Source organism: Alosa pseudoharengus, unplaced genomic scaffold, assembly GCF_046254945.1.
Source record: "Alosa pseudoharengus isolate Yale_2024_CS ecotype anadromous, Long Island Sound unplaced genomic scaffold, YU_APseudo_1.1 YU_APseudo_1.1_scf_5, whole genome shotgun sequence".
Classification (NCBI taxonomy): domain Eukaryota; kingdom Metazoa; phylum Chordata; class Actinopteri; order Clupeiformes; family Clupeidae; genus Alosa; species Alosa pseudoharengus.
In genome coordinates, this window is record NW_027468837.1 from 29,596,011 (window position 1) to 29,618,888 (window position 22,878).

Here is a 22,878-nt window from a genome sequence, read left to right on the forward strand (position 1 = left end):
GGTCTGTACCTGCCTGGCTTATGTGCCATGGTAATGTTAGGGAGGGCTGGCATGTAGAGAAAGAAATGAGAAAGCCAGAGAAATAGAGTATCTTATCTTATTTTGCTTTAGGGTTGGAATGGAATGAAAATACACACACACACACATCCTCTCATGTCAGTTTGCTTCTGTCCTTAGTTTCGTGTGGCCCCAGCTCTTCATGCATCGGTGGTGACATCACGTGACAGTCGCACAAACACTCGGGTCACTAATTCACTGTGTGTGTGTGTGTGTGTGTGTGTGTGTGTGTGTGTGTGTGTGTGTGTGTGTGTGTGTGTGTGTGTGTGTGTGTAAGCGTTCACCTGAGGACCAGCCGTAGCCACCACACAAACACGTACATACAAACATTTTCTCTCTCTCTCTCTCTCTCACTAGCTCGGACATTGTGTAACGCACAGCTCTGTTCCCACACACAAATCTAGGCCACACTTTCCTGCACTGCGGACAGACCAGAAAACAGGACAACATCATGAACACACACACACACACACGGCTGCACAGACACATATAGCGTGACAGATAATGTCATTAAATCTTCAAATCTGAGTGAGTACCTAATTGAAATGTGTACTCTCTCTCTCTCTCTCTCTCTCTCTCTCTCTCACTCACACACACACAATGACATTATACAGTGCCTGAGTCAGTGATGCATATCTCCACGTGTGTGAAAATCATAATGGCATAACATCAATAGTGTGAAGCCTACCAGGGTCACACTCGCATTAACCAGCTCTCCCTCTCTCTAACACACAGACACACACACACACAGAGAGAGAGAGAGAGAGAGAGAGAGAGAGAGAGAGAGAGAGAGAGAGAGAGAGGTGAACATTAATTCACAATCAACGTCACACAGCGCTTTTTCTCGCCTCTGACTGTAGGCTATCTTTGAGTAAACGGTCACCGAAGAAAGGGCGCGCGCAGGGTTTAGGGTGTGTGTTGGGTAGGCTATGTTATCTCCACCTGGTCGACGTCACGACTCTCAAGTCCACGGAGGAGCCCGTGAGCGACCTCCACTTCCTCAAACCGTGGAAGCCGTAAGTGGCGAGCAACTAACCTGAAGAAAAAGGGCATTACAAAACCTAAAGAAAGAAGCTAAGGAACATTTTTTCGCAAGAGAGAGCGGTAAGTTGTTTCGCATGAAAAGGGTAGGCTACTTTTTTCTAAAGCATCTGGATAGGGATTCATACTAAAGGAATGTTTTTGCTGGTGATTTGACATCTCTCTAACAAGTGTAAACTTGACTTATATAGCGCTCTCTCTCACACCCTTGCGCTTAGGCTACTCATCTTGGTTTCATTCGTTAGTATTTCATAGCTCTGAATTTATTTAACTGGTCTGTCTTAGTGTCATCATTTACACACAACACGCTTATTCTTTTTTTTTGGGGGGGGGGGGGGTGTTTGTCATGTGCCATTCGTGCTCTTGTTGCGCTTAAATCCGCACACACACACACCCTATCTGCAGGAACATGCGCTACTGCCTATTCTGGATATCTGCGTTTTTGAATTCAGAGGTTAGAATGAGGCTATAACGTGTCCTATCTACATTGAAGCACACTGCTGCAGAAACGTGAGTGCGCTCTGCACACTTTCAGGATGTAAAACTAACCCAAAATGCCGCTTAAAGGCTGTTCGGGCGGAGTAGTGGTGTAAGCGTGTCCACAGGTCATGTTAGTAGGTCAGTAGCCTACACAGAAATCAAACCACTTCAGTAGAAAAAAAAAACATGACATGATAGTTACAGGGGAAGCGTCTTTCCTGTCACGCCCTCGTGCACTTTTTTTCTTCTTAGCAGTCTCAATTTCTCAATGTTTGACAGCCGCTACTCTGGTAACGTTAAATGTCGTTTGAGAAGCTGATCTGAGAGCAGCTATCTTGGTCGTAGCTCCTGCACAGGCAGTGAAGCATACCCTGGTTGGAGCACTTTGGCTAGTCGGTATCCAGGTCAGAGTAGGGATGCTTTATTTAGAGGGGTGCAGTCAGGACAGGCACAGACACAGGGGTGTGTTCGGATGGCAAGAGCGCAGTGCCCAGGGACTATTGGCTTGTTTAGGGGACGCAAAAGTTATGAAACTATGTGAAATGAAATCCTCTTTTAATTGGTTTTCCTCTAACATTTGTTTCTTACTCAGTGTGATTCAGTGTAAGGATCTTCGCTACCCCGAAGTAATTATTGCCGTAGGCCTACATAAACATTCTCACAATAGTGGAAAGAGTCAGTCACTTTTCTCGTATTGCTAACAACGAGTCTGCATGCGCACTTAGACACCTGCGCCGTCCTCATGTGTTTTAGCAGTCTGCCAATCTCTGTAACCTCACTCTCCTCATCCGTCATGAAGCCTTTCAGCGTAATGTTTGTTGTAGTAGCGCGATAGTGGTATTCGAAGGGTGCTGTTTTTTTTAGTGGTGACAGGAGACAAACAACATGGCCAGTTTAACTTCTTAAACAAACACGTGACTGTTTTTGTTTTGTTTTGTTTTGTTGTTGTGTATCGGCAGGTCAAATTATTACATCATAGCATATTACTACATCATAGCATATTACTACAAAGCTGGATGAGATTGTGTAATAGGCTGCTCATTGACAGGCAGGATCAATCATCTCTCTGTCTCTGTTTCTCTCGTTATCTCTCTCCCACACACACACACACACACACACACACACACACACAGAAACCCACTCTTTAATTATTTTATGTACATACCTCCCCCTCTCTCATACACACGCAAACACACAAGTACACTCACATATTTTCCTTGTAGGCGTGAGCTGTGCTGGAGGATTAAAAGCATGTTTGGACAAGTAGGGCATGCAGGAGTTTCCTTCCTATCTGGTTTTTTCGGGTGCTGAACTGGCCTGTGTATTTTTAGGTGTGTACATTTCTAGGAACAAAGTGAATCTGCACTTACATGCCAGTTTTGGTAAAGTATGTGTGTTGTATTGGCTTACATACAGCATGTATTAAAGTGTTGCAATGGTGTGTCTCTGTCTGTGTCTCTCCCCTCAGAATACCCCTGCGCGTGTGTGTGTGTGGGTGCGTGTCTTTTTGTCTGAGGTATGAGCATGGCGCCGTTTCTGCGGATATCTTTCACTGCATATGACCTGGGGGCTCTGCCCCCCTCCACAGAATCTCCTTTCTGCGCTGTCAAGATGAAGGAGGCTCTCGGCACAGGTGTGTGTGTGTGTGTGTGTGTGTGTGTGTAAAATCAATTTTATTGATTCACTGAAGCAGAAACTCTTCAAATACACTTAATTAGTATAGCCTACATTTCATGTATTTTTTCTCAGTGAGATTCTGGCGTAGCTCTGGTTTTGTGGGGTCAAGTGGACCCATATGGGTATCTGAGTAAATGGGTCTGTATGTGTGTGTGTGTGTGTGTGTGTGTGTGTGTGTGATCTGCTCAGAACGTGGAAAGACCCTGATTCAGAGGAAGCCCACCATGTACCCTGCCTGGAGGGCCAGTTTTGATGCCCATGTCTACGAGGGGCGGGTTCTGCAGGTGTTGCTCATGCAGACCGCTGAGACGCCATTGGCTGAGGTCACCATGGGCGTGTCTGTCCTGGCTGAGCGCTGCAGAAAGGGAAATAGTCGTGCAGAATTTTGGGTTAGTGCTTTTCTCGGGTGGTGGGAGAATGCAGATGTAATATGAATATCATGGCACAACTTCTGGACATTCTGTGCTTATAAGCATAGGAAAATGTGATTAGCATGTGTATGTATGTGTCCATGTGTGTATAGGTTGATCTTCAACCCTCAGGAAAAATCATGATGTCTGTGCAATATTTTTTGGAGGATGCAGACACAGGTAAGATATTATGTATGTGTGAATGCATACACACACACACACACACACACATACACTTTCTCTCTCTCTATCTCCTTCTCACACACACACACACACACACACACACACACACACACACACTTTCTCTCTCTCCTTCTCTCTCACACATACACACACACACACACACACACACACACACACATACACACACACACACACATTCACACACACACACACTCCCTTTCCCTAAAGAGTATTTTGCTGAGATATGTCAGAACAACCCAAATATATTCTTGGTTGCTGTTCCTCTCCTCTGGAAGAAGGATATACTGTATCTCTCAGATATAGTTTATGAAGGATTGAATTTACTTCCTAGTAAAAGGACATTAAACAAGGCCCTATTCTACACCTCTCCCAGTGCAACTGTAGAACTGCAGTAACAGACTTGAATTGAAGCCTGGTGTCCAGCAGCACCAAATCTACTGCCATATTATTACAGCATTCAATCTTGATGGTCACTCATCTCAGCTGATACAGATATATCAGATATACAGTCTCTGTAGCTGTAGGCCCAGCAACAATAACTACTTTGTGTGGGATTAGCCAACAGTCATTTACTCTATTGGGACTAGTCAACAGTCACACATTTGACAAAGATATACTATTCTAAATGTGTCAGTCTTTTTATAACAGTGTAGAGTATATCTAGAACAACTCTTTGGGTTTATGATAACTGTAGAAGCCCAATTTTGCTCCTACAATAACAATGAAACAGAACTTTTTTTCCCCTGTCATACTATTTCTTTTCCTCTCTGTTTTAATGTTACTCTGTCTCTTCATCTCCTCCCTCATCCCCACATCTCTCTTCCTATACTTCCTCCATCTATCTATCTCTCTCTCCCTCTCTCCCTTTGTGGTAGAGTGTAATCGGCAGTCTGTGATGATGGAGGAGGAGTTGCCCACACTGAACCGCAGGAGGGGGGCCATCAAACAGGCCAAGATCCACTTCATCAAGAACCATGAGTTCATCGCCACCTTCTTCCGCCAGCCCACCTTCTGCTCCGTCTGCAGGGACTTCGTCTGGTCAGTTTACCTGGTGTGTGTGTGTGTGGGCGTGTGTGTGTGTGTTTGTGTGTGTCTGTGTGGGAGTGTGTGTGTGTGTGTGTGTGTGTGGGAGTGTGTGTGTGTGTGAGAGTGTGTGTGTGTGTGTGTCTGTCTGTCTGTCTGTCTGTGTGTGTGTGTTCATGTACAGACCATCTGAACATAGTCACATTGAATGGAAAGTCCAATGAATGTGAATGGCAACTGCATTGAGTTTGCATTCATATTGTTTTTGTGTGCCGTGTGTGTGTGTGTGTGTGTGTGTGTGTGTGTGTGTGTGTGTGTCCATTCACACATGGGCCCATGATTTTTGGTGCATAGCTGCACGGCTTCTTTCTATTTCAGTGCCCTTTGATCCTGTGGTGAAGGTTTTATAACCCCACCACCTGTTCTGGATAGTTTTGGAAAGTTTTCAAAGAGCGCCCAGACTGCACCGCACTCCAAAACAGACCTGGACCAAATCTGACTCAGACCCATGTGGTCCAGTCCTGTTATCAGGTCCAAATCCCCTTAAGAATCAGTGCCCTCTCATGTTGCCGCCATCTTGACAGAATTCCTGTCAGGTGTGCACTCCACCTGTCGACAGGGGATCTGAAATACAGTTGTTTGCATTCAGTAGTCTGGCCAATTACCAAATAGATTGTTATAGTAGATTGTTAGGGCGCCAGATTACTACAGGTAGATAAGATACTTTATTCATCCCTTGTGGGAAGTTGTAGTTTTGCAGCATCAATTCAAGTCAATACACACTATTCAATCTCCATAAATGACAGTATACCTCCCATATAATAAGGTACAGTAGGCAATTAAAGTTACTCTGAGTTAACTCCAGGCCCTCACGGTAACTACCAGATCAATCCAGGACATCCAAGGGCAGATGCCCAGGCGTGAGGCCCGCTCCCCAGCCACGTCTAGCATGCTGTGGAGCCTACATCTCTCCAGACAGCACTGCTTACCACCAGCAACTTCCTGACCTACATAAAGGGCTGTGTACAGGATGGCTCTTGCTATAGTTAGCATGTTCACTCTGTCACCTGCTTCAGATGGACTGGCCTTTATTCCCTCTGGCTGTGGAGGTGGAGAACTGCTGTTTGAAAAGAAAAAAAAACGATAAGAAGTCTTACTGTAGGTCCATATAGTGTGGTGAATGGAATGAAATGATCAATATGAAGAATGAACGATGCCTAGTGACCATGACTTGCTCTGTTTCTGTCATTCTCAGGGGACTCAACAAACAAGGATACAAGTGCAGACGTGAGTTTGCTTTGTTGCACGTGCAGACACACACACACACACACACACACACACACACACACATACACATGCACATACACATACATACTTGCGCTCACTTTCCAATCAAGTTGTCTCATGATGTTTTCCTTCCCAGAGTGCAATGCGGCTATCCATAAGAAATGCATCGATAAGATCATCGGCAGATGCACTGGTACTGCAGCCAACAGCAGAGACACAGTGGTAAATATGAGCCAATACTTTTAGGAGGAGGAGGAAGAAGATGATGATGATGATGATGATGATGTGATTGTGTGTGTGTGTGTGTGTGTGTGTGTGTGTGTGTAGTTTCAGAAGGAACGCTTTAAGATTGACATGCCGCATCGTTTCAAGACTCATAACTACATGAGTCCCACCTTCTGTGACCACTGTGGGAGCTTGTTGTGGGGTTTGGTTAAACAAGGACTCAAGTGTGAGGGTAGGTCTGTCTGTCTGTGTGTGTGTAGGGTCATTTCAGTAAAGTACTCACTCTCTTGCCTTGAACTTTTATTTATGAAGGCTAAGTTGTCTCGTGTTGACGGATTGGAACTCTATTCTTGTGTCTCTTTCAGACTGTGCAATGAATGTTCACCACAAGTGTCAAAAGAAAGTGGCCAATCTCTGTGGCATCAATCAGAAGCTCCTAGCGGAGGCCCTCACCCAGGTTGGCCAGGTAGGAATGTTACTGTATGCCCCTCAGCCCTAGTCCAGGTAGGAATGGTACTGTATGCCCCTCAGCCCTAGTCCAGGTAGGAATGTTACTGTATGCCCCTCAGCCCTAGTCCAGGTAGGAATGTTACTGTTTGCCCCTCAGCCCTAGTCCAGGTAGGAATGTTACTGTATGCCCCTCAGCCCTAGTCCAGGTAGGAATGGTACTGTATGCCCCTCAGCCCTAGTCCAGGTAGGAATGTTACTGTATGCCCCTCAGCCCTAGTCCAGGTAGGAATGTTACTGTTTGGCCATCAGCCCTAGTCCAGGTAGGAATGTTACTGTATGCCCCTCAGCCCTAGTCCAGGTAGGAATGTTACTGTATGCCCCTCAGCCCTAGTCCAGGTAGGAATGGTACTGTTTGGCCATCAGCCCTAGTCCAGGTAGGAATGTTACTGTATGCCCCTCACCCCTAGACCAGGTAGGAATGTTACTGTATGACCCTCAGCCCTAGTCCAGGTAGGAATGTTACTGTTTGGCCTTCAGCCCTAGTCCAGGTAGGAATGTTACTGTATGCCCCTCAGCCCTAGTCCAGGTAGGAATGGTACTGTATGCCCCTCAGCCCTAGTCCAGGTAGGAATGTTACTGTATGCCCCTCAGCCCTAGTCCAGGTAGGAATGTTACTGTTTGGCCATCAGCCCTAGTCCAGGTAGGAATGTTACTGTTTGGCCATCAGCCCTAGACCAGGTAGGAATGTTACTGTTTGGCCATCAGCCCTAGTCCAGGTAGGAATGTTACTGTATGGCCATCAGCCCTAGTCCAGGTAGGAATGTTACTGTATGCCCCTCAGCCCTAGTCCAGGTAGGAATGTTAGTGTTTGGCCATCAGCCCTAGTCCAGGTAGGAATGTTACTGTATGGCCATCAGCCCTAGTCCAGGTAGGAATGTTACTGTATGGCCATCAGCCCTAGTCCAGGTAGGAATGTTACTGTATGCCCCTCAGCCCTAGTCCAGGTAGGAATGTTAGTGTTTGGCCATCAGCCCTAGTCCAGGTAGGAATGTTACTGTATGGCCATCAGCCCTAGTCCAGGTAGGAATGTTACTGTATGGCCATCAGCCCTAGTCCAGGTATGACCACTTGCATGTGGCATTCAGAAGTAGGGGTAGGAATCACAGAGCAACTCACAAATCGATACTGTGACGATAGTTTGGCCACAATAACGATAATATCATGATACAGCGAATCTGCAATTTTCAATATATAGCAAAATATGAATCTACATCACGATATCTGTGTAAATGACCAAGAGGAAGAAAAAGGCAAAAAACTGGAATTATGTATTGATGCTCTGCTTTTCACAACTGAATTGAAACTATGTACAACATGAGCATACATTAAGTAGTGACTGTGGTAAGTCAAATATTTTAGTAAAAATATTGATATTTGCATCGCATCAATAACGTATCGCAAAAAGAAATGATACGTTATAATGCCGTATCGGTATTTTGTCCCACCCTTATTCAGAAGGTTCTGGGAAATGTGATAAGTCTCCACTTACAGCACAAGGAATCCCCGTCTCTCTTGTGTATCACTGACATGTAATTACAAGTGTCAGTCATCGTAGGCTCACTGGCTGGGGACCAGTTTCATTTCACACAGACATTCTTTCAGCTGCAGAGACCTTTGGAGGAAAGGCTGACTCTCTGTTTAACACATGAAGGTTAAACACGCTCCCAGAGAGGTTGCTGTAAACTTAGTGATTTGACACACTGTGACAATGTGACAAGCAGCACTTTTTGCCCATAGCATTTGTTTCCGTCATTTTGAGTGAAAGGTCAATTTCAGCTTAGTGTCATGGTAATGTATCTGTTGTCAATCCTGAAATGTGCATAGTCACATTCAGCTGTCACAGTGTATCCGTGGGAGAATATGTGAGAAATATAATAAGCTTTCTCTGGTTGGTTATATACCTCTCTTTCTCTCTTTTCTATTCTATATTTCTCCCTCCCTCTCTCGTATGTGCTATATTCTCCTGTCCCTCTCAAATTTCTATTGTATGGCTCTCTCCTTCCTTCTCTCCCCTTCCCTCTCTCTCTTTGTCTTTCTCTGTGCTATATCTACTTCTCTCTCTCTTTTTGTTGGATATATCCTCCTCTCCTTCTCTCCCTTTGTGTCTGTTATATCCCCCCTCCTTCTCTTTCTGTGTTTATGTCCATCTCCCTCCCTTCGTCTGGTGTAGAAATCCACTCGTCGTCCTGAGTCTAAAGACCTGGACACCAGCGTGTACCAGGACTTCGATAATAGCCCAGGAACAGACATTAATGGTGAGGACAAATCACATTACCCTTACTTTGCTGAATTAAACTGTGACGTCTGCATTGTCTTCTCCGTTTCAAAGAGGCCATGAGGAGCTGGAGGAGGCAGCTGGTTAGCGCTTGTAACCAGAGGGTTGCCGGTTCGAACCCCGACCAGTAGGAATGGCTGAAGTGCCCTTGAGCAAAGCACCTAACCCCTCACTGCCCCCCAAGAGCGCCGCTGTTGTAGCAGGCAGCTCACTGCGCCGGGATTAGCGTGTGCTTTACTTCACTGTGTGTTCACTGTGTGCTGAGTGTGTTTCACTAATTCACGGATTGGGATAAATGCAGAGACCAAATGTCCCTCACGGGATCAAAAGAGTATATATACTTATACTATACTTCATTCTGACATTCAGTGAATTCATGCCACAGGCAATGATTAGTTTTTAGGGAAACTACACCTGAAACTGGAATGACGACAGTGCACTTTTCTCTTTTCTCGACATTCTCTGTGAAAGGTAAACATTGTCTGAATCATTTACATTACATTACATTTAGCAGACCCTTTTTTTGACCAAAGTGACCAATGTCAGCTATATTACAAGGGATTAAGTATAAGTATATATACTCTTTTGATCCCATGAGGGAAATTTGGTCTCTGCATTTATCCCAATCTGTGAATTAGTGAAACACACTCAGCACACAGTGTACACACAGTGAGGTGAAGCACACACTAATCCAGGCGCTCTGGGGAGCAGTAAGGGGTTAGGTGCCTTGCTCAAGGGCACTTCAGCCGTGCCTACTGGTCGGGGTTCGAACCAGCAACCCTCCGGCTACAAGTCCGAAGTGCTAACCAGTAGACCACGACTGCCCCAAATTACGTTGATTACGTTGTCCCCGGAGCAACGTGGGGTTACTGTAAGTGCCTTGCTCAAGGGCACAACGGTGGAAGCCGGGAATTGAACCGACAACTTTCAAGCATACTGCACGCTGGCCTAGCTCCTTAACCATTACACTACCACCGCTAAATCATCATTTAATAATGCATTATTTAGGTTGTGCAAGATTCTTCACTTAAAGGTATTCCAGTACACATTTATATTTAATATAATGTTTGGCAATATTTGGCTTACTCGAGATTAAGGATACTCATGGGTATGTTTATAGTTCTGTAATGCTTGTTATCCATTTGAGATGACCAAGTCTACAGGAAGTCATATCTGTAAGGATAGACCCAAGCTCTACAGGAAGTCATATCTGTAAGGATAGACCCAAGTCTACAGGCAGCAATATCTTTAAGGAGAGACCCTAGCTCTGCACATTTGAGATGACCAAGTCTACAGGCAGTCATATTTGTAAGGATAGACCCAAGCTCTGCAGGCAGTAATATCTGTAAGGATAGACCCGGGCTCTGCTCGTTTCCACAACATTATAGCACCTCCGCTCCTTGAAGTGTTTATGTTCTGCCACATTACCCGTGCAAACCATAAAGCTGCAGCCACATCATAGCAAGCATTGTGTGTGTGTGTGTGTGTGTGTGTGTGTGTGTGTGTGTGTGTGTGTGTGTGTGTGTGTGTGTGTGGTATGTTACAGATGGACCTCCTTATGGTTGCCTGTGGGATGGGACGGGCCCACGCCCCCCCTCACGCATCTTGCACCAGACATGCATCAGCATCGACAACTTCATCCTGCACAAGGTGCTGGGCAAAGGAAGCTTTGGCAAGGTAATACACACACACACTCACAGACACACATACTCACACATATAAACAAACATATAAAATACACTAAGTGTAAGTGTATTACAGTTTTTCTTGATCGCTTGCACCTGCTTAATGAAACTGGGATCCATTTGGTCTTCATGAACACCTTTGCACAGCAGAAGTCATCTCTTGCAAACGTGTTCACACATTTTTATTGGGTTCACACATTTCTCACACCCTTTAGCAAAACAGTTAACACAGATGTCATTCAAAGTCCCCAACTTCTATTGGTTTCCCCGTGCTAAACAAAAGGAAAACATCTTTTCACAGGTGGTAGAGATTCCTTGCACAAGTCTGAATCTCTGATACACCTGAGTGAAACTCCTTTGCACAATTCTTCAATCAGCAATCATTCATTATCCATAAGAGATGCCATGTCTGTTCTGTGTTGCTATTTGAAAGTATGAAGCTACAGTATAAGCACATTTAGAGAAAGTACTGTATTGCCTATTTGGTGAAGAAAACAGTACAAAAGGTGTTTAGGTCGAAAAATAACAAGTTGTAGTTTTTTCTAGGTGCTTAGTGTAAGTCTTACATGTCAATCACAGTTACATCTTGGGAGGAATGAATACAATTATTTTTTATTTAGTATATTTAGTCTTTTCACAGTTTTTTCTGATACCAGAAAAATTAGAAAGAAATGGAACAGACAGCAAAAATGCTCATTTTGAGAACTATATTTTGCATTTTGTTGTCCAGTGTGTATGATTGATTGAAATCACACAGTGATTTCACAACATGATGTGTTGTTTGAAGACAAAATGTGCCTTTGCTGCATGTTTTAAGTATTTTGAAAAAGTAACAGCCTTTTGCAAGCAAAATGTGTCATTTTGGCCAGAGTGCTTTTGTTCAGACATGGGTGTAAACGTGATGTCAGAGTTGACACAAGCATCAAAGCGATCGAGAAAAACTGTAATGTAACCTTTCTTGTGTGGACACTGTTTGTGTGTGTGTGTGTGTGTGTGTGTGTGTGTTTATGTGTGTGTGTGTTTGCGTGTGTGTGCGTGTGTGTGTGCGTGTGTGTGTGTGTGTATGTGTGTGTGTGTGTGCGTGTGTGTGTGTGTTTGCATGTGTGTGTGTGTGCGTGTGCGTGTGTGTGTGTGTGCGTGTGTGTGTGTGTGTGTGTTTGCGTGTGTGTGTGGGTGGGTGGGTGTGTTTGCGTGTGTGTGTGGGTGGGTGTGTGTGGTGTGTGTGTGTGTGTGTGTGTGTGTGTGTGTGTGTGTGTGTGTGTGTGTATGTGTTGTCAGGTGTTGCTGGCAGAGCTGAAGGGCAGTGGGGAGTACTTTGCGGTGAAGGCCCTGAAGAAGGACGTGGTGCTGATGGACGATGACGTGGAGTGCACCATGGTGGAGAAACGAGTGCTGGCCCTCGCCTGGGACAACCCCTTCCTCACACACCTCTACTCTACCTTCCAGACCAAGGTAAAACACACTCTCTCACACACACACACACTCTTAAACTGACCTGGGACAACCCCTGCCTCACACACCTTTACGCCACCTTCCAGACCATTGTGTGTGTACAGACCAAATTAACACACACACACACACACTATATGGTTCTGCTGTTAATGTAGTCCCTGTTCTGTTGCGACAGGAGCATCTGTTCTTTGTGATGGAGTATCTGAATGGAGGAGATCTGATGTTTCATATTCAGGAGAAAGGACGATTTGATCTGTACAGGGCCACGTAAGTACACACACACACACACAGGACCACGTAAGTACACGCACTCATGCACACACACACACACACACACATGCACACACACACACAAACACACACACACACACTGATACACACGCACACACACACATGCACACACACACACAAACACACACACACACACTGATACACACGCACACACACACATACACAAACACATGCACACACACGCAAGGACAAAGCCTTGGTGAGACAAAGTAAAGTGTGCCACCCTCACCCTCAAACACTCACTTATTTTCTCACCTTCCTCTGTCTCTCTTTTAGGTTCTACTCTTCAGAGATTGTGTGTGGTCTACAGTTTCTACATTCCAAAGGCATCATCTATAGGTAAGCTTTTCTACCACAAACACACACACACACACACACACACATACACACACACACACACATACACACACACACACACAAACACACACACACACACACACACACACACACACACACACACACACACACACACACACACACACACACACACACACACACACTCACACTCACACTCACACACACACTCACACTCACAAGCACACACAAATAAATGGTCATGATTAGCCTCTTTGTCTCATGGTGCACATGTTACTGTTACAGAGCATGTGTCCTTTCATTTATCTCCATTATTTATCTGTGCTTGTTTGTGTGTCTCTTTCTACGCGCCTCTCTTTCTCTCATTCTCCCCCATCTCTCTCTCCCTCTCTCTCTTTCTCGGTCTCTGACTCTCCTGCTCAGGGACTTGAAGCTGGATAATGTGATGCTGGATGGGGAAGGCCACATAAAGATAGCTGACTTTGGGATGTGTAAGGAGAACGTGTTTGGGGAGAACCGTGCCACCACCTTCTGTGGAACACCTGACTACATCGCCCCAGAGGTACGATGTGAAGTCAGTGGGGGGGGGGGGGACATGAAAGCATTAGCAAAAGAGGTCAACAAACATTAATTTATTATACTAAAACTTCAAACAATGTTTTGAAAATATTGAACATTGTGTGTGTGTGTGTGTTGGTTCAGATCCTGTTAGGCCAGCCTTACTCGTTCTCGGTGGACTGGTGGTCTTTAGGTGTGCTGGTGTATGAGATGCTGATTGGTCAGTCTCCATTCCACGGAGACGATGAGGACGAGCTGTTTGAATCCATCCGAATGGACACACCCCACTACCCCCGCTGGATAACTAAGGACACCAGAGATCTAATGGAGAAGGTACACACACACACACACACACACACACACACACACACACACAAACAGTTCATTTCTATGGTGTACTTCATACAGTTTGGTAACTCAAAGTGCTTTATTATTGGGGAGATACAAAATAAGAGAACACAGAAACACTAGCACACTCTCAGCAGAGCCCCACACATTCTAACTGTTCTTCTTCTCTGGTTGCCTCTAGCTGTTTGAGCGTGACCACTCCCGCCGACTGGGGATTGTGGGTAATATTCGAGGCCATGCTTTCTTCAAGACCATAAACTGGACTGCTTTAGAGAGGAGAGAAGTGGATCCTCCATTTAAACCAAAAGTGGTAGGTGTCTCCCTGTGTCTCACGCCCATCTCATTTGTCCACAATCATGGCCCTGACCTCTTTCTTCTCTGTTTTCACTGACACTGTCAATCACAGAAAGCACCCAATGACTGCAGTAACTTTGACCGAGAGTTCCTGAGCGAGAAGCCCCGCCTCTCCCACAGCGACAAGAGTCTGATTGACTCCATGGACCAGAGCGCCTTCTCCGGTTTTTCGTTTGTCAACCCCAAGATGGAGCACCTCCTGCAGAAGTAATGAACAGCCACCTCCCATCTCGCCTATCGTCCCTCAGCGCTGACCTGATCGCCTGCCAGACGTCTGCCCAGGATGGAAATGCCCGATTCTGCACACGGGCTCCACTAAACTAGCCGCTGATGACGTGTACATGCCTCATAGACACTATCCTCTAAGCGTATGTCGAAGCTATATGTGCTACAAGTTTGCTTGAATATCTGAGAGACAGTTAAAACAACAAGCAGAAACATGAAATGCATTTTGGCACTATTCAAATGTTGTCTCTACAAGTAATTTTTGTGAATGTGGCATCTAGGCTACGTTACAGTCAGGGATGCATATATGGGCATTCTTACAAAATTGCTCAAAGAGATCTTGCTCTGCATTGATGCATTGCTTCAGCTTAATATAACCAAATGTAGCGCAGCATAAGAGGTACCTTTTGGAAATGTACTTTTGTTATAGGGCACAACATCACGACACAGAAATGACTGACAGGAGACTTACAGTATAGCCACATCATCTGTGATGCATCCTCAGTCTAGCAGACTACGGGTTCCTTCCTTCCTGCCTTCCTTCCTTCCTTCCTTCCTTCCTTCCTGCCTTCCTTCCAGACACCTCTGAGGGACACATGAACCATCTTGGCCTAGAAAAGCCAGCCTCCCTACTACCACCAGCCCTTACCAGCTCTCACTCACTCTGCTTAGCAACACTCCCATCCTGGTCAATAGGATAGCTAGTTATGATCACCTTCACACTCCAGACAGAATTGACTGCAGATATTTTATCTTAAATGTTTGTGTCTGTGGGAGCTTGGAACTAGAGTGAAATATATGAGAATAGAAACTTTGTATAGAAAGCTGTAGGAGCTTTAGACTTTGCATGTTACGGTAGGCCTAATCCTCACAGTGCTACCTATATATTGTATGATGTAATCACTGCCATAAGGCTATAAGCAAAAACTCATCACACACTTCAACACATAAAATGAACTCAATGAAAGAAATACACTCCACATTCCATTTTTACCATCATCACTAATGTTCCTCAAAATTATTCATATTCAAAAACTCCTTTTCATTTACCTCCAACCTAGTTTCATAAGACCAGATGAGACTTCAGGACTTGGTGTTCAGAGTTCAACAGAGGGTTGCTGCAGGGCTTTGTACAGCATGCAGAGATGCCCATTCCAAACTGAGCTTATGCAGGTTTTTGGGGGGAAAGCTGTGAATGTAATGTCCTCAGCTTCAAATTTCTGATGCCATCTGCCACCAGAATTTCAACCACTTGACTTGAAACATGTGTTCTCACACTAAACACACTTCTCACCTTGCGACACATCCCCACGACAACCTACCCATCAAACACTCACAGTCCTGACTGTTACCTGTAGCCAATAGTGTATTAATAGACATGTGCATAAGACTTGGCTTGGGCTGATTCAGCCTAAAAGCAACAGATATGATGTGCTATTAGTTATTTAAACTTGACCAATAAGGGTAAAAAATGCTGGGGAGTTGTAAGGGGTGTTGGTTAAAGCATGCAGCTCAGATGTAAGCTTGTGAAACTAGTAATCTCTTAGATCTAAACGAAACTATATTAAGGCTAAGTTCCTCCATATTCTTTAAGTAAAGATTAAGCCATGCAAACAACTCAAGTGTATAATATTTGTATATTTAGGTACAAGATGTATAAGGGTATGTGGGTATCTTTTGACTCAAGTATATTGTCTATGTGTTTTGTGCCTGTTTGTATGTTAGTTTTATATTACATCTTGTCTATTGGGTGAGAAATCCTGTGTTCAATCTTCAATCTGTATAACTGTTTTGTTGCAATAAAGATATTATATGTAAATGTGAAATTATGAATGTATAATAATGTATGTGGCTGCCTCTGTTAATACATTTTATATGGTATATGCTATACATGTATAAACCAGGGTTGTGCACAATTCGAATTGCAATTCTACTTCCTGTTTGCTACCTCAATTGAAATGCAAGTGAAATTCAAGAATTGAATTGGAATTTAAGAGCCAGTTTCAATTCAATTCTGGAATTTTGCACAAGCCTGATACAAACATACATACACATAGGCCTACTTACATGCATGTATACACATTGTGTATTTCATTCACTAGTTGTTTTGTTTGTCTATCTGTTTTGCAATTCACGGCATTAACATTACATACTGCAGCGCACATTCTGTCAGACTGAAAGCCAAAATCAATCAAAACTGGTTGGTGACTAAAGAGGTGTGTGGCATTTTCCTGTTGCAATGTAGTCTGGGGCGCACATGGCGCATGTGTTTCTGAGCTAGGCTTCTCATGATGTGTGTACTCCATATCGGTTGAGGGCAGTAATGAACATGTATTCTAAAGCAGACTGCAAAGAAGCCGCGAGGGAGAATGAATTGTGTGTACGGAAGTAGTAGTAAAGCAGTTTACCAGAACTCTTGCTCTCTATGTTAAACCATAGTATGCTTGCATTACAACTCATGTCCTGAAGAACATGTCAAGCGATTCGTCGCAGAAGAAATCAGGTCACCTCTACTTGAGAGAGTATCTGAGATTGCGTTTCGTGATTTAGTGTGGGGGAACGGGACGGATTTGACTTGAGCCATGGGGTCCGAAGATGTATTGAGAAGTGCGTCTACCCTGGCGTCTTACAATGTTCTGTTACAGGTAGGCTAATGTTTTCTTCCACCTTTACTGTCCAGCGGAGTCGGTCCCACATTCACTGGCTTTAACCTGCGTTAGAAAATCTATTATCATTAGTGTTAATGTGTTGTGTGTTTGTGTGTGTGTTGTCTGTTAAAGGTGATGTTTCGCTTACTGACATTCTTCCTGAACGCGTTTACATTGAGATTTGTGTCAAAGGAGTTGATTGGCGTCGTGAATGTCAGGTGAGTCTGTGTGTTTGTGGGTGTAGTTGGGGATGGTTAACACCATCAGATTATGTTGTATTGTGTTACCTGGCTAAACTGGCTTAAACAATAAACCAGGTGCACAACTGTGTTAAGGACCAAACCCTGCTTCATAAATCCGCCTGCCTTTTTTGCTGTAAGAGGCAGGGAATGAATGAACCAGGACGTCATGCCTTTGATTAAAACTCTGTGTGTGTGTGGGTAGGTTGATGCTGCTGTACTCTACATTGGTCTTCCTGTCCCGAGAGGCCTTCAGGAGGGCGTGTCTTAGTGGTGGAGGGGAGGATTCCAACTGGAGACAGAACATCAATCTCCTGTGGCTCACGTAAGCAGCTCAGGCAACATTTGGTAATGGTACCCCAACATAATGGTGCGACAGCAGTAAAGAGGGGAGCAAAATCTCAGCTGTGATCTCAGCTCTCCCACCGCACCCAACTGCAGCACTGATGAAGAAGGGGTTCCTGTTTGATGTTTAACAGCAATTGACTCATTTAATTACTTTTTCACATTTTGGCAGTTTTACAGTTCATGATGTAGTTCTTGTTTATCTACCATGTAGAGGGTTTATATTGCTTGTGTCAAAGACAGTTTTCCATGTCTTGCTGGGATATTCCATCTTCCCACGTCTTGTTTTGATGTCCCTGTCTCTGTTCCATGTCTGCGTCTCTGCTCCAGGTTTCCCTTGGGTTGTGTGTGGGGTGTGCTACTGGTGGGCGTGTGGGCGTTTGTCCTGCAGGCCCCAGACCCCCAGGCCGTCCCACACTACCTGCCCGCTGTGTGCCTCTTCTGCTGGGCAGCGATGCAGGAGCTGCTGGCCGAACCACTCTGGGTCCTAGCACAGACGCACATGCTTGTGCAACTCAAGGTGAGTAAGATACGGTGTGTGTGTGTGTGTGTGTGTGTGTGTGTGTGTGTGTTTTTCACAGTAGTCTCTAGTGGAGGTATTTGATGACTGTTTCAAGATTCATCACAGGAATGGATATTTGTTTTTTTGTTTGTGTACTTAGCTCTGGCTTTCTATTGTATTTTCGTCATTTGCAGGTTATAGCAGAGAGCTTAGCCATGGTGGCTAAATGCATTGTAACCGTGGTTATGGTTGTGTGTGCCCCAGTGTGGGGGCTCTACATCTTTGCTGCAGCTCAGGTAGTTATACATAAGTGCTATACTTGTGTTAATTTATTTGTTTATTAATGCTTAATTAATGTTTCATTTAAATTGTATTGTGTGTCCTTGTGTTGGGGGTGTGTGTGTCAAGTGTGTGTACTCAGGGTTCCTGGTGTTGTGTTACGTTGTCTACTTTACGAGGTTCCTGGGCTCAGCAGAGGCAGAGAAGAAGGGCTTCCCCCTGCAGAGCATCACAGAGACGCTTCCCGGCAGAACACAGGGAGAGGTAGAGACCCACACACACATACATACACACACACACACACACACACACACACACACACACACACACACACACACACACCTCCTATAGCATCCCTCATATAGACATGGTGTAACACACAGTCCTACATCACATCATCTTTCCTGCTGTCTAGTACCATACTGTACATGGGCTTTCTTCATTGATGCTTTATTCCAAAGCCACTTATGTTTATGTTTAAGGTTCTTGACTGATAGTTTTGTCCAAAGTGATTTTAAAATGACATCAGTAAACCTTACATAAACATTAAAATAAAGTTTAAAGTAGTCATATAGCCTAAATAATAATGATAAATAGCAATATTAGTAAAGGATTAAAGCCAATTTCACACAATAAAAACAATAACCATAAACATATTCAAGCCACAGCTCTGTAAGAATTAACATAAAAGTCATTAAACACTTTTTGAAGATCCCAAAACTATCACCAGAGCGAAGAGCAGTCAGTGAATGTTTCCACCAACAAGGGATCACAGAAGAAAAGAGTCTTGATTGAACCACTTCAATGATTTACTGTACTGTGCATGCACCCTAGGACATAGAGGTGGACACGCAGTGCTAGCACAGAGGCTGAAACCCATGGATGCTAGTCCAGTATCTGTCACTAGCATATCTCTTAATGCATCAGGGATGAGGGTTCCTCACTGCACTCCTCTCTCCCCAGTCCCCCCCACACTGGTCACCGTTGCACTAATAGGGACCAGCCCTCTTCTAGTGCCCAGACAGCCTGTTGTCTGCTCCTGACATTTGCTATTGTTCAAATGACACACATTATCTTAACATACTCTGGCTGTTTATCTCTTTTTTCATTTTACACACTCAGTTGCTCATTAAAATCCGGAACACATTGATCTATGGCTTTCCTTTATTTTCCCTAAAAAGATTTCCATATCCATGTATGTGTATGTCTGTAGTCTATTATCAACTTGAAGCTGGCCAGGCTGACATGGAGCTTCTTTAAGCAGTCCTTCCTAAAGCAGATCCTCACTGAAGGTATTGCACACACTCAATTCATGGGCAAACACTTAAACACACATGGACTCTCTGGCAAATTTACATTGTTTATTATGTCTGCGTTGTTGCAGGGGAACGCTATGTGATGACCTTTCTGAATGTGCTCAACTTTGGAGACCAGGGTGAGTATCAGACACACACACACACACACACACACACACACACACACATTTCTGGAGCAGATAGATAGATGGAAGAGGAGCTTAAGTCATTGGGGTTTTCAGTTTATCAGAAGATTCTGATTTTGTTTACCAAAATACAGAACTCTTAACAACACATGTGACACTGGGTTATCCTCTTCCTCTCTCCCCTCCCTCTCTGTAGGTGTGTATGATATTATAAATAATCTGGGCTCCATGGTAGCACGGTTCCTCTTTCTCCCCATAGAGGAGAGCTTCTATGTCTTTTTCGCAAAAGTGCTCGAGAGAGGGCAGACTGTCCATCAACAGAAACAAGTAAGTACCCAGCACAGGCTTTTACCACAACACTGGTTTTGTCCAGTCAGGGTACAGCTTAAAGGCAGCATGGCCTCTGCACACAACACTGGTGCTTAGCATGTTGGATTTGTTGTCATGTAGGGGGAGGTTGCCATGGCAGCAGATGTGCTGGAATGCCTGCTGAAGCTGGTGCTTGTGATAGGTCTGATCATCACCGTGTTTGGGCAGGCCTATTCTCATCTGGCACTGGACATCTACGGGGGAGACCTGCTGAGCAGTGGGACAGGTGTGTGTGTGTGTGTGTGTGTGTGTGTGTGTGTGTGTAACATAGTAAAGCTCAAGTGTGCATGTAAGACAACCTGTAAGAAAGTGTTAGAGAGTGGCCTTTATCTTTATTAACGTGTTTGTCTGTCTCTCTGTGTGTAGGTCCCTCTCTCCTGAGATGCTACAGTGCTTATGTTCTGCTGTTGGCTGTGAATGGAATCACAGAATGCTTTACTTTCGCTGCCATGAGCAAGGAGGAGGTGGACCGGTAACTGACAATAACACACACTAAACAGATTACACACATGAAATAGCTCCCTACTAATATTATCATAACTGTATTAGTAAATAGTTTGTATTGTTCTACATACACATGAACACATTCTATCTGTGTCTCTCCCTCTGCAGGTATAACTTTGTCATGCTCGGTCTGTCTGTGTGCTTCCTGCTGCTCTCCTATTGGCTGACGGGGCTGTTAGGGGGCGTTGGCTTCATCCTGGCCAACTGCTGTAACATGTCCTTGCGGATCGCACACAGCCTGGTGTTCATGCACCGCTACTTCAAGGCATCTCCCTACACCCCACTGGTTGGACTTTGGCCTCGTCCTGCCCTGCTGGGCAGCCTGGCTGTCAGCTACGCCCTTACAACGGTTTCCGAGGTAACAGACACACATCACCATGGCGACTGTTGTTGTTGTGGGAATGTCTACGATATTCGCCAATGCCAATTTTGCAAAATGCCTCAGTCAGTGAGACATATTTTGATCTGTTGCCCTGCCTTGAAAACCAAAAGACAACAATTTTATCATCAAAATTCTATAGCTGATGTTTTTAGTAAGGTCCCACCTTTGAAGGTTTTAGAATATCTTATTAGCATAGATTTTAAAAAACATATTTAAGTTTCTGTAACACACAGTGCTCTGGCCATTAAATAGCCTTAGTTGCGGAAATGGCCTTAAATTAAACAAACAAACAAACAAATTATATTCTCCAGCCAACAATGGGCGTCGCCATGACACTTCAGTATTCAGAAATACGTTTTTTTATTCCGGTCGAAGCTGCGTTGTAGTGATTTTAATGTGGTAGACAGTGCTTGACGTATCCTAAGCTATGTAAAAGCAAACTTTTATATTTTTCTGTCAGTCCTATATTATATAGAATATCCACATTTTGTGCAGAATTGTGAACATTACGAAAGAAATTAAGTTCCGGATTCTGGATTTTGGCCCAGTATCCATATTGATATGTATAGACAAATACAATATCTAAATCTGATCTGTATGTTCTTACTGTATGTACTGGCTGTGACCCTCCGTTCATTTATTTGTGTTCATTGTGCCACTGTGGGTGCATTTGTAGAATAGTGGTATTAACAATGTGTAGTGATAGAATTGAGGGGCACCAGTGTTTGCAGGCACTATGTCAACAAATTCAATCATGTTTTATTTGTGTCTTTGAACTTATATGGTCGGTCGATCATGTTTTAATTGTTTGTGGGTTTCTAATCTTTCTTTTTTCTTTTTCCCCCGTTCCAGAGTGTGTTATGCTGTGATGGGGGCTGGTTGCTTAGGCTAGTTCACATCGCCGTGGGTGGGGTGTGTTTGCTTGGAGTGATGGCCACTGCATTTGTCACCGAGACGCGGCTTGTGGAGTTCATTAAATCGCAGCTGCTGCCTAGATACAGCAAAAAGCACACTTGAAACTCTGACCACAGAACTCCCTCTCACCACTGCAGAACTGTGGGCACTGTGCTGGGGGGCTGTTCCACAAAGCTGGATCACTCAGTTAGCCTGATAATGGCATAACCTGAAACAGAACACTCACATTGCTTATGTTATCTCTAGATTTTGGATAAGACAGAGGTTAGTCCACCAAGCAAGATCAATGGAAGATCCTAATAGATGCATTTAATAACACCTGCAACCGAACATATTGCTTCGGTCCATCTCCAGAGTTTTGCTGTTTCCAGGTCTAGCCCAGCATAGTTATCCAGCTAGCTCAGGCACAATGAAAACGTGGCACATGAGTTTGGCATCAGAGACTCATCGCACCCAGTGTGGGGATTTGAGGAGGACCTTTAAAGCAGCACTGTGTCCGTGATGTCATTTATATTTTTATATGTGGCTCTAATTTGTATGTAATATAATATAAATCAGACAATAAAAGAGGGCTGAGGAACTTTCACACTTCTTTGTCTTTTTTTGTAACACTATAATAACAATAAGTCTAGATTAGTACTGGTATTGATTAATTAGCATGACGTTTCTATAAAAATGTATTGGCAGTGTAAAGCTGATGATACACGGGCCAATTTATTGGGGAATGTTGGGAACAGGCAACAGACACAACCAATTAGATAAGAGCACACCAGGGTGTCAGCCACAGCAAAAATGAACACTGAAACATTTGCAGCTTTCACTCTGGTCTTGACTTCA

General features: G+C 44.2%; 2 protein-coding genes across 3 annotated transcripts; both read left to right on the forward strand.

The window, feature by feature from the left end:
- Window positions 1–999: 999 nt before the first annotated feature.
- prkcda (protein kinase C, delta a) lies at window positions 1,000–16,243 on the forward strand. Of its 2 annotated transcripts, XM_076267812.1 has the most exons (19): window positions 1,000–1,161; window positions 2,712–2,909; window positions 3,047–3,211; window positions 3,445–3,644; window positions 3,779–3,845; window positions 4,745–4,907; window positions 6,148–6,179; window positions 6,316–6,401; window positions 6,507–6,636; window positions 6,770–6,870; window positions 9,085–9,169; window positions 10,736–10,866; window positions 12,153–12,326; window positions 12,502–12,593; window positions 12,894–12,956; window positions 13,356–13,494; window positions 13,635–13,823; window positions 14,020–14,148; window positions 14,245–16,243. In XM_076267812.1, exons 3-19 carry the CDS (start codon window positions 3,097–3,099, stop codon window positions 14,401–14,403), a joined length of 2,055 nt encoding a protein of 684 aa, XP_076123927.1. In that variant the 5' UTR covers window positions 1,000–1,161; window positions 2,712–2,909; window positions 3,047–3,096; the 3' UTR covers window positions 14,404–16,243. The 2 variants fall into 2 exon arrangements, with proteins under 2 accessions (XP_076123927.1, XP_076123926.1); XM_076267811.1 differs by lacking the exon at window positions 2,712–2,909 and having other exon boundaries at window positions 1,001–1,161.
- A 563-nt stretch (window positions 16,244–16,806) lies between these two features.
- Window positions 16,807–22,627, forward strand: rft1 (RFT1 homolog). Its single transcript, XM_076267817.1, has 13 exons — window positions 16,807–17,062; window positions 17,198–17,283; window positions 17,510–17,629; window positions 17,980–18,169; window positions 18,346–18,447; window positions 18,560–18,694; window positions 19,644–19,722; window positions 19,815–19,865; window positions 20,068–20,198; window positions 20,322–20,466; window positions 20,607–20,712; window positions 20,853–21,102; window positions 21,979–22,627. Exons 1-13 carry the CDS (start codon window positions 17,000–17,002, stop codon window positions 22,141–22,143), a joined length of 1,623 nt encoding a protein of 540 aa, XP_076123932.1. The 5' UTR covers window positions 16,807–16,999; the 3' UTR covers window positions 22,144–22,627.
- The last annotated feature ends 251 nt before the right edge of the window (window positions 22,628–22,878 follow it).

Excerpts from the sequence above, each read along its gene's own strand:
- prkcda (XM_076267812.1), top strand. The coding sequence starts at position 3,097 with ATGAGCATGGCGCCGTTTCTGCGGATATCTTTCACTGCATATGACCTG. Across the intron at positions 6,871-9,084 it reads CCCTCACCCAGGTTGGCCAG|AAATCCACTCGTCGTCCTGA; the intron begins GTAGGAATGTTA and ends CGTCTGGTGTAG. Across the intron at positions 12,327-12,501 it reads ACTCTACCTTCCAGACCAAG|GAGCATCTGTTCTTTGTGAT; the intron begins GTAAAACACACT and ends CTGTTGCGACAG.
- rft1 (XM_076267817.1), top strand. The coding sequence starts at position 17,000 with ATGGGGTCCGAAGATGTATTGAGAAGTGCGTCTACCCTGGCGTCTTAC. Across the intron at positions 20,467-20,606 it reads CCTGCTGAGCAGTGGGACAG|GTCCCTCTCTCCTGAGATGC; the intron begins GTGTGTGTGTGT and ends CTCTGTGTGTAG. Across the intron at positions 20,713-20,852 it reads AGCAAGGAGGAGGTGGACCG|GTATAACTTTGTCATGCTCG; the intron begins GTAACTGACAAT and ends CTCCCTCTGCAG.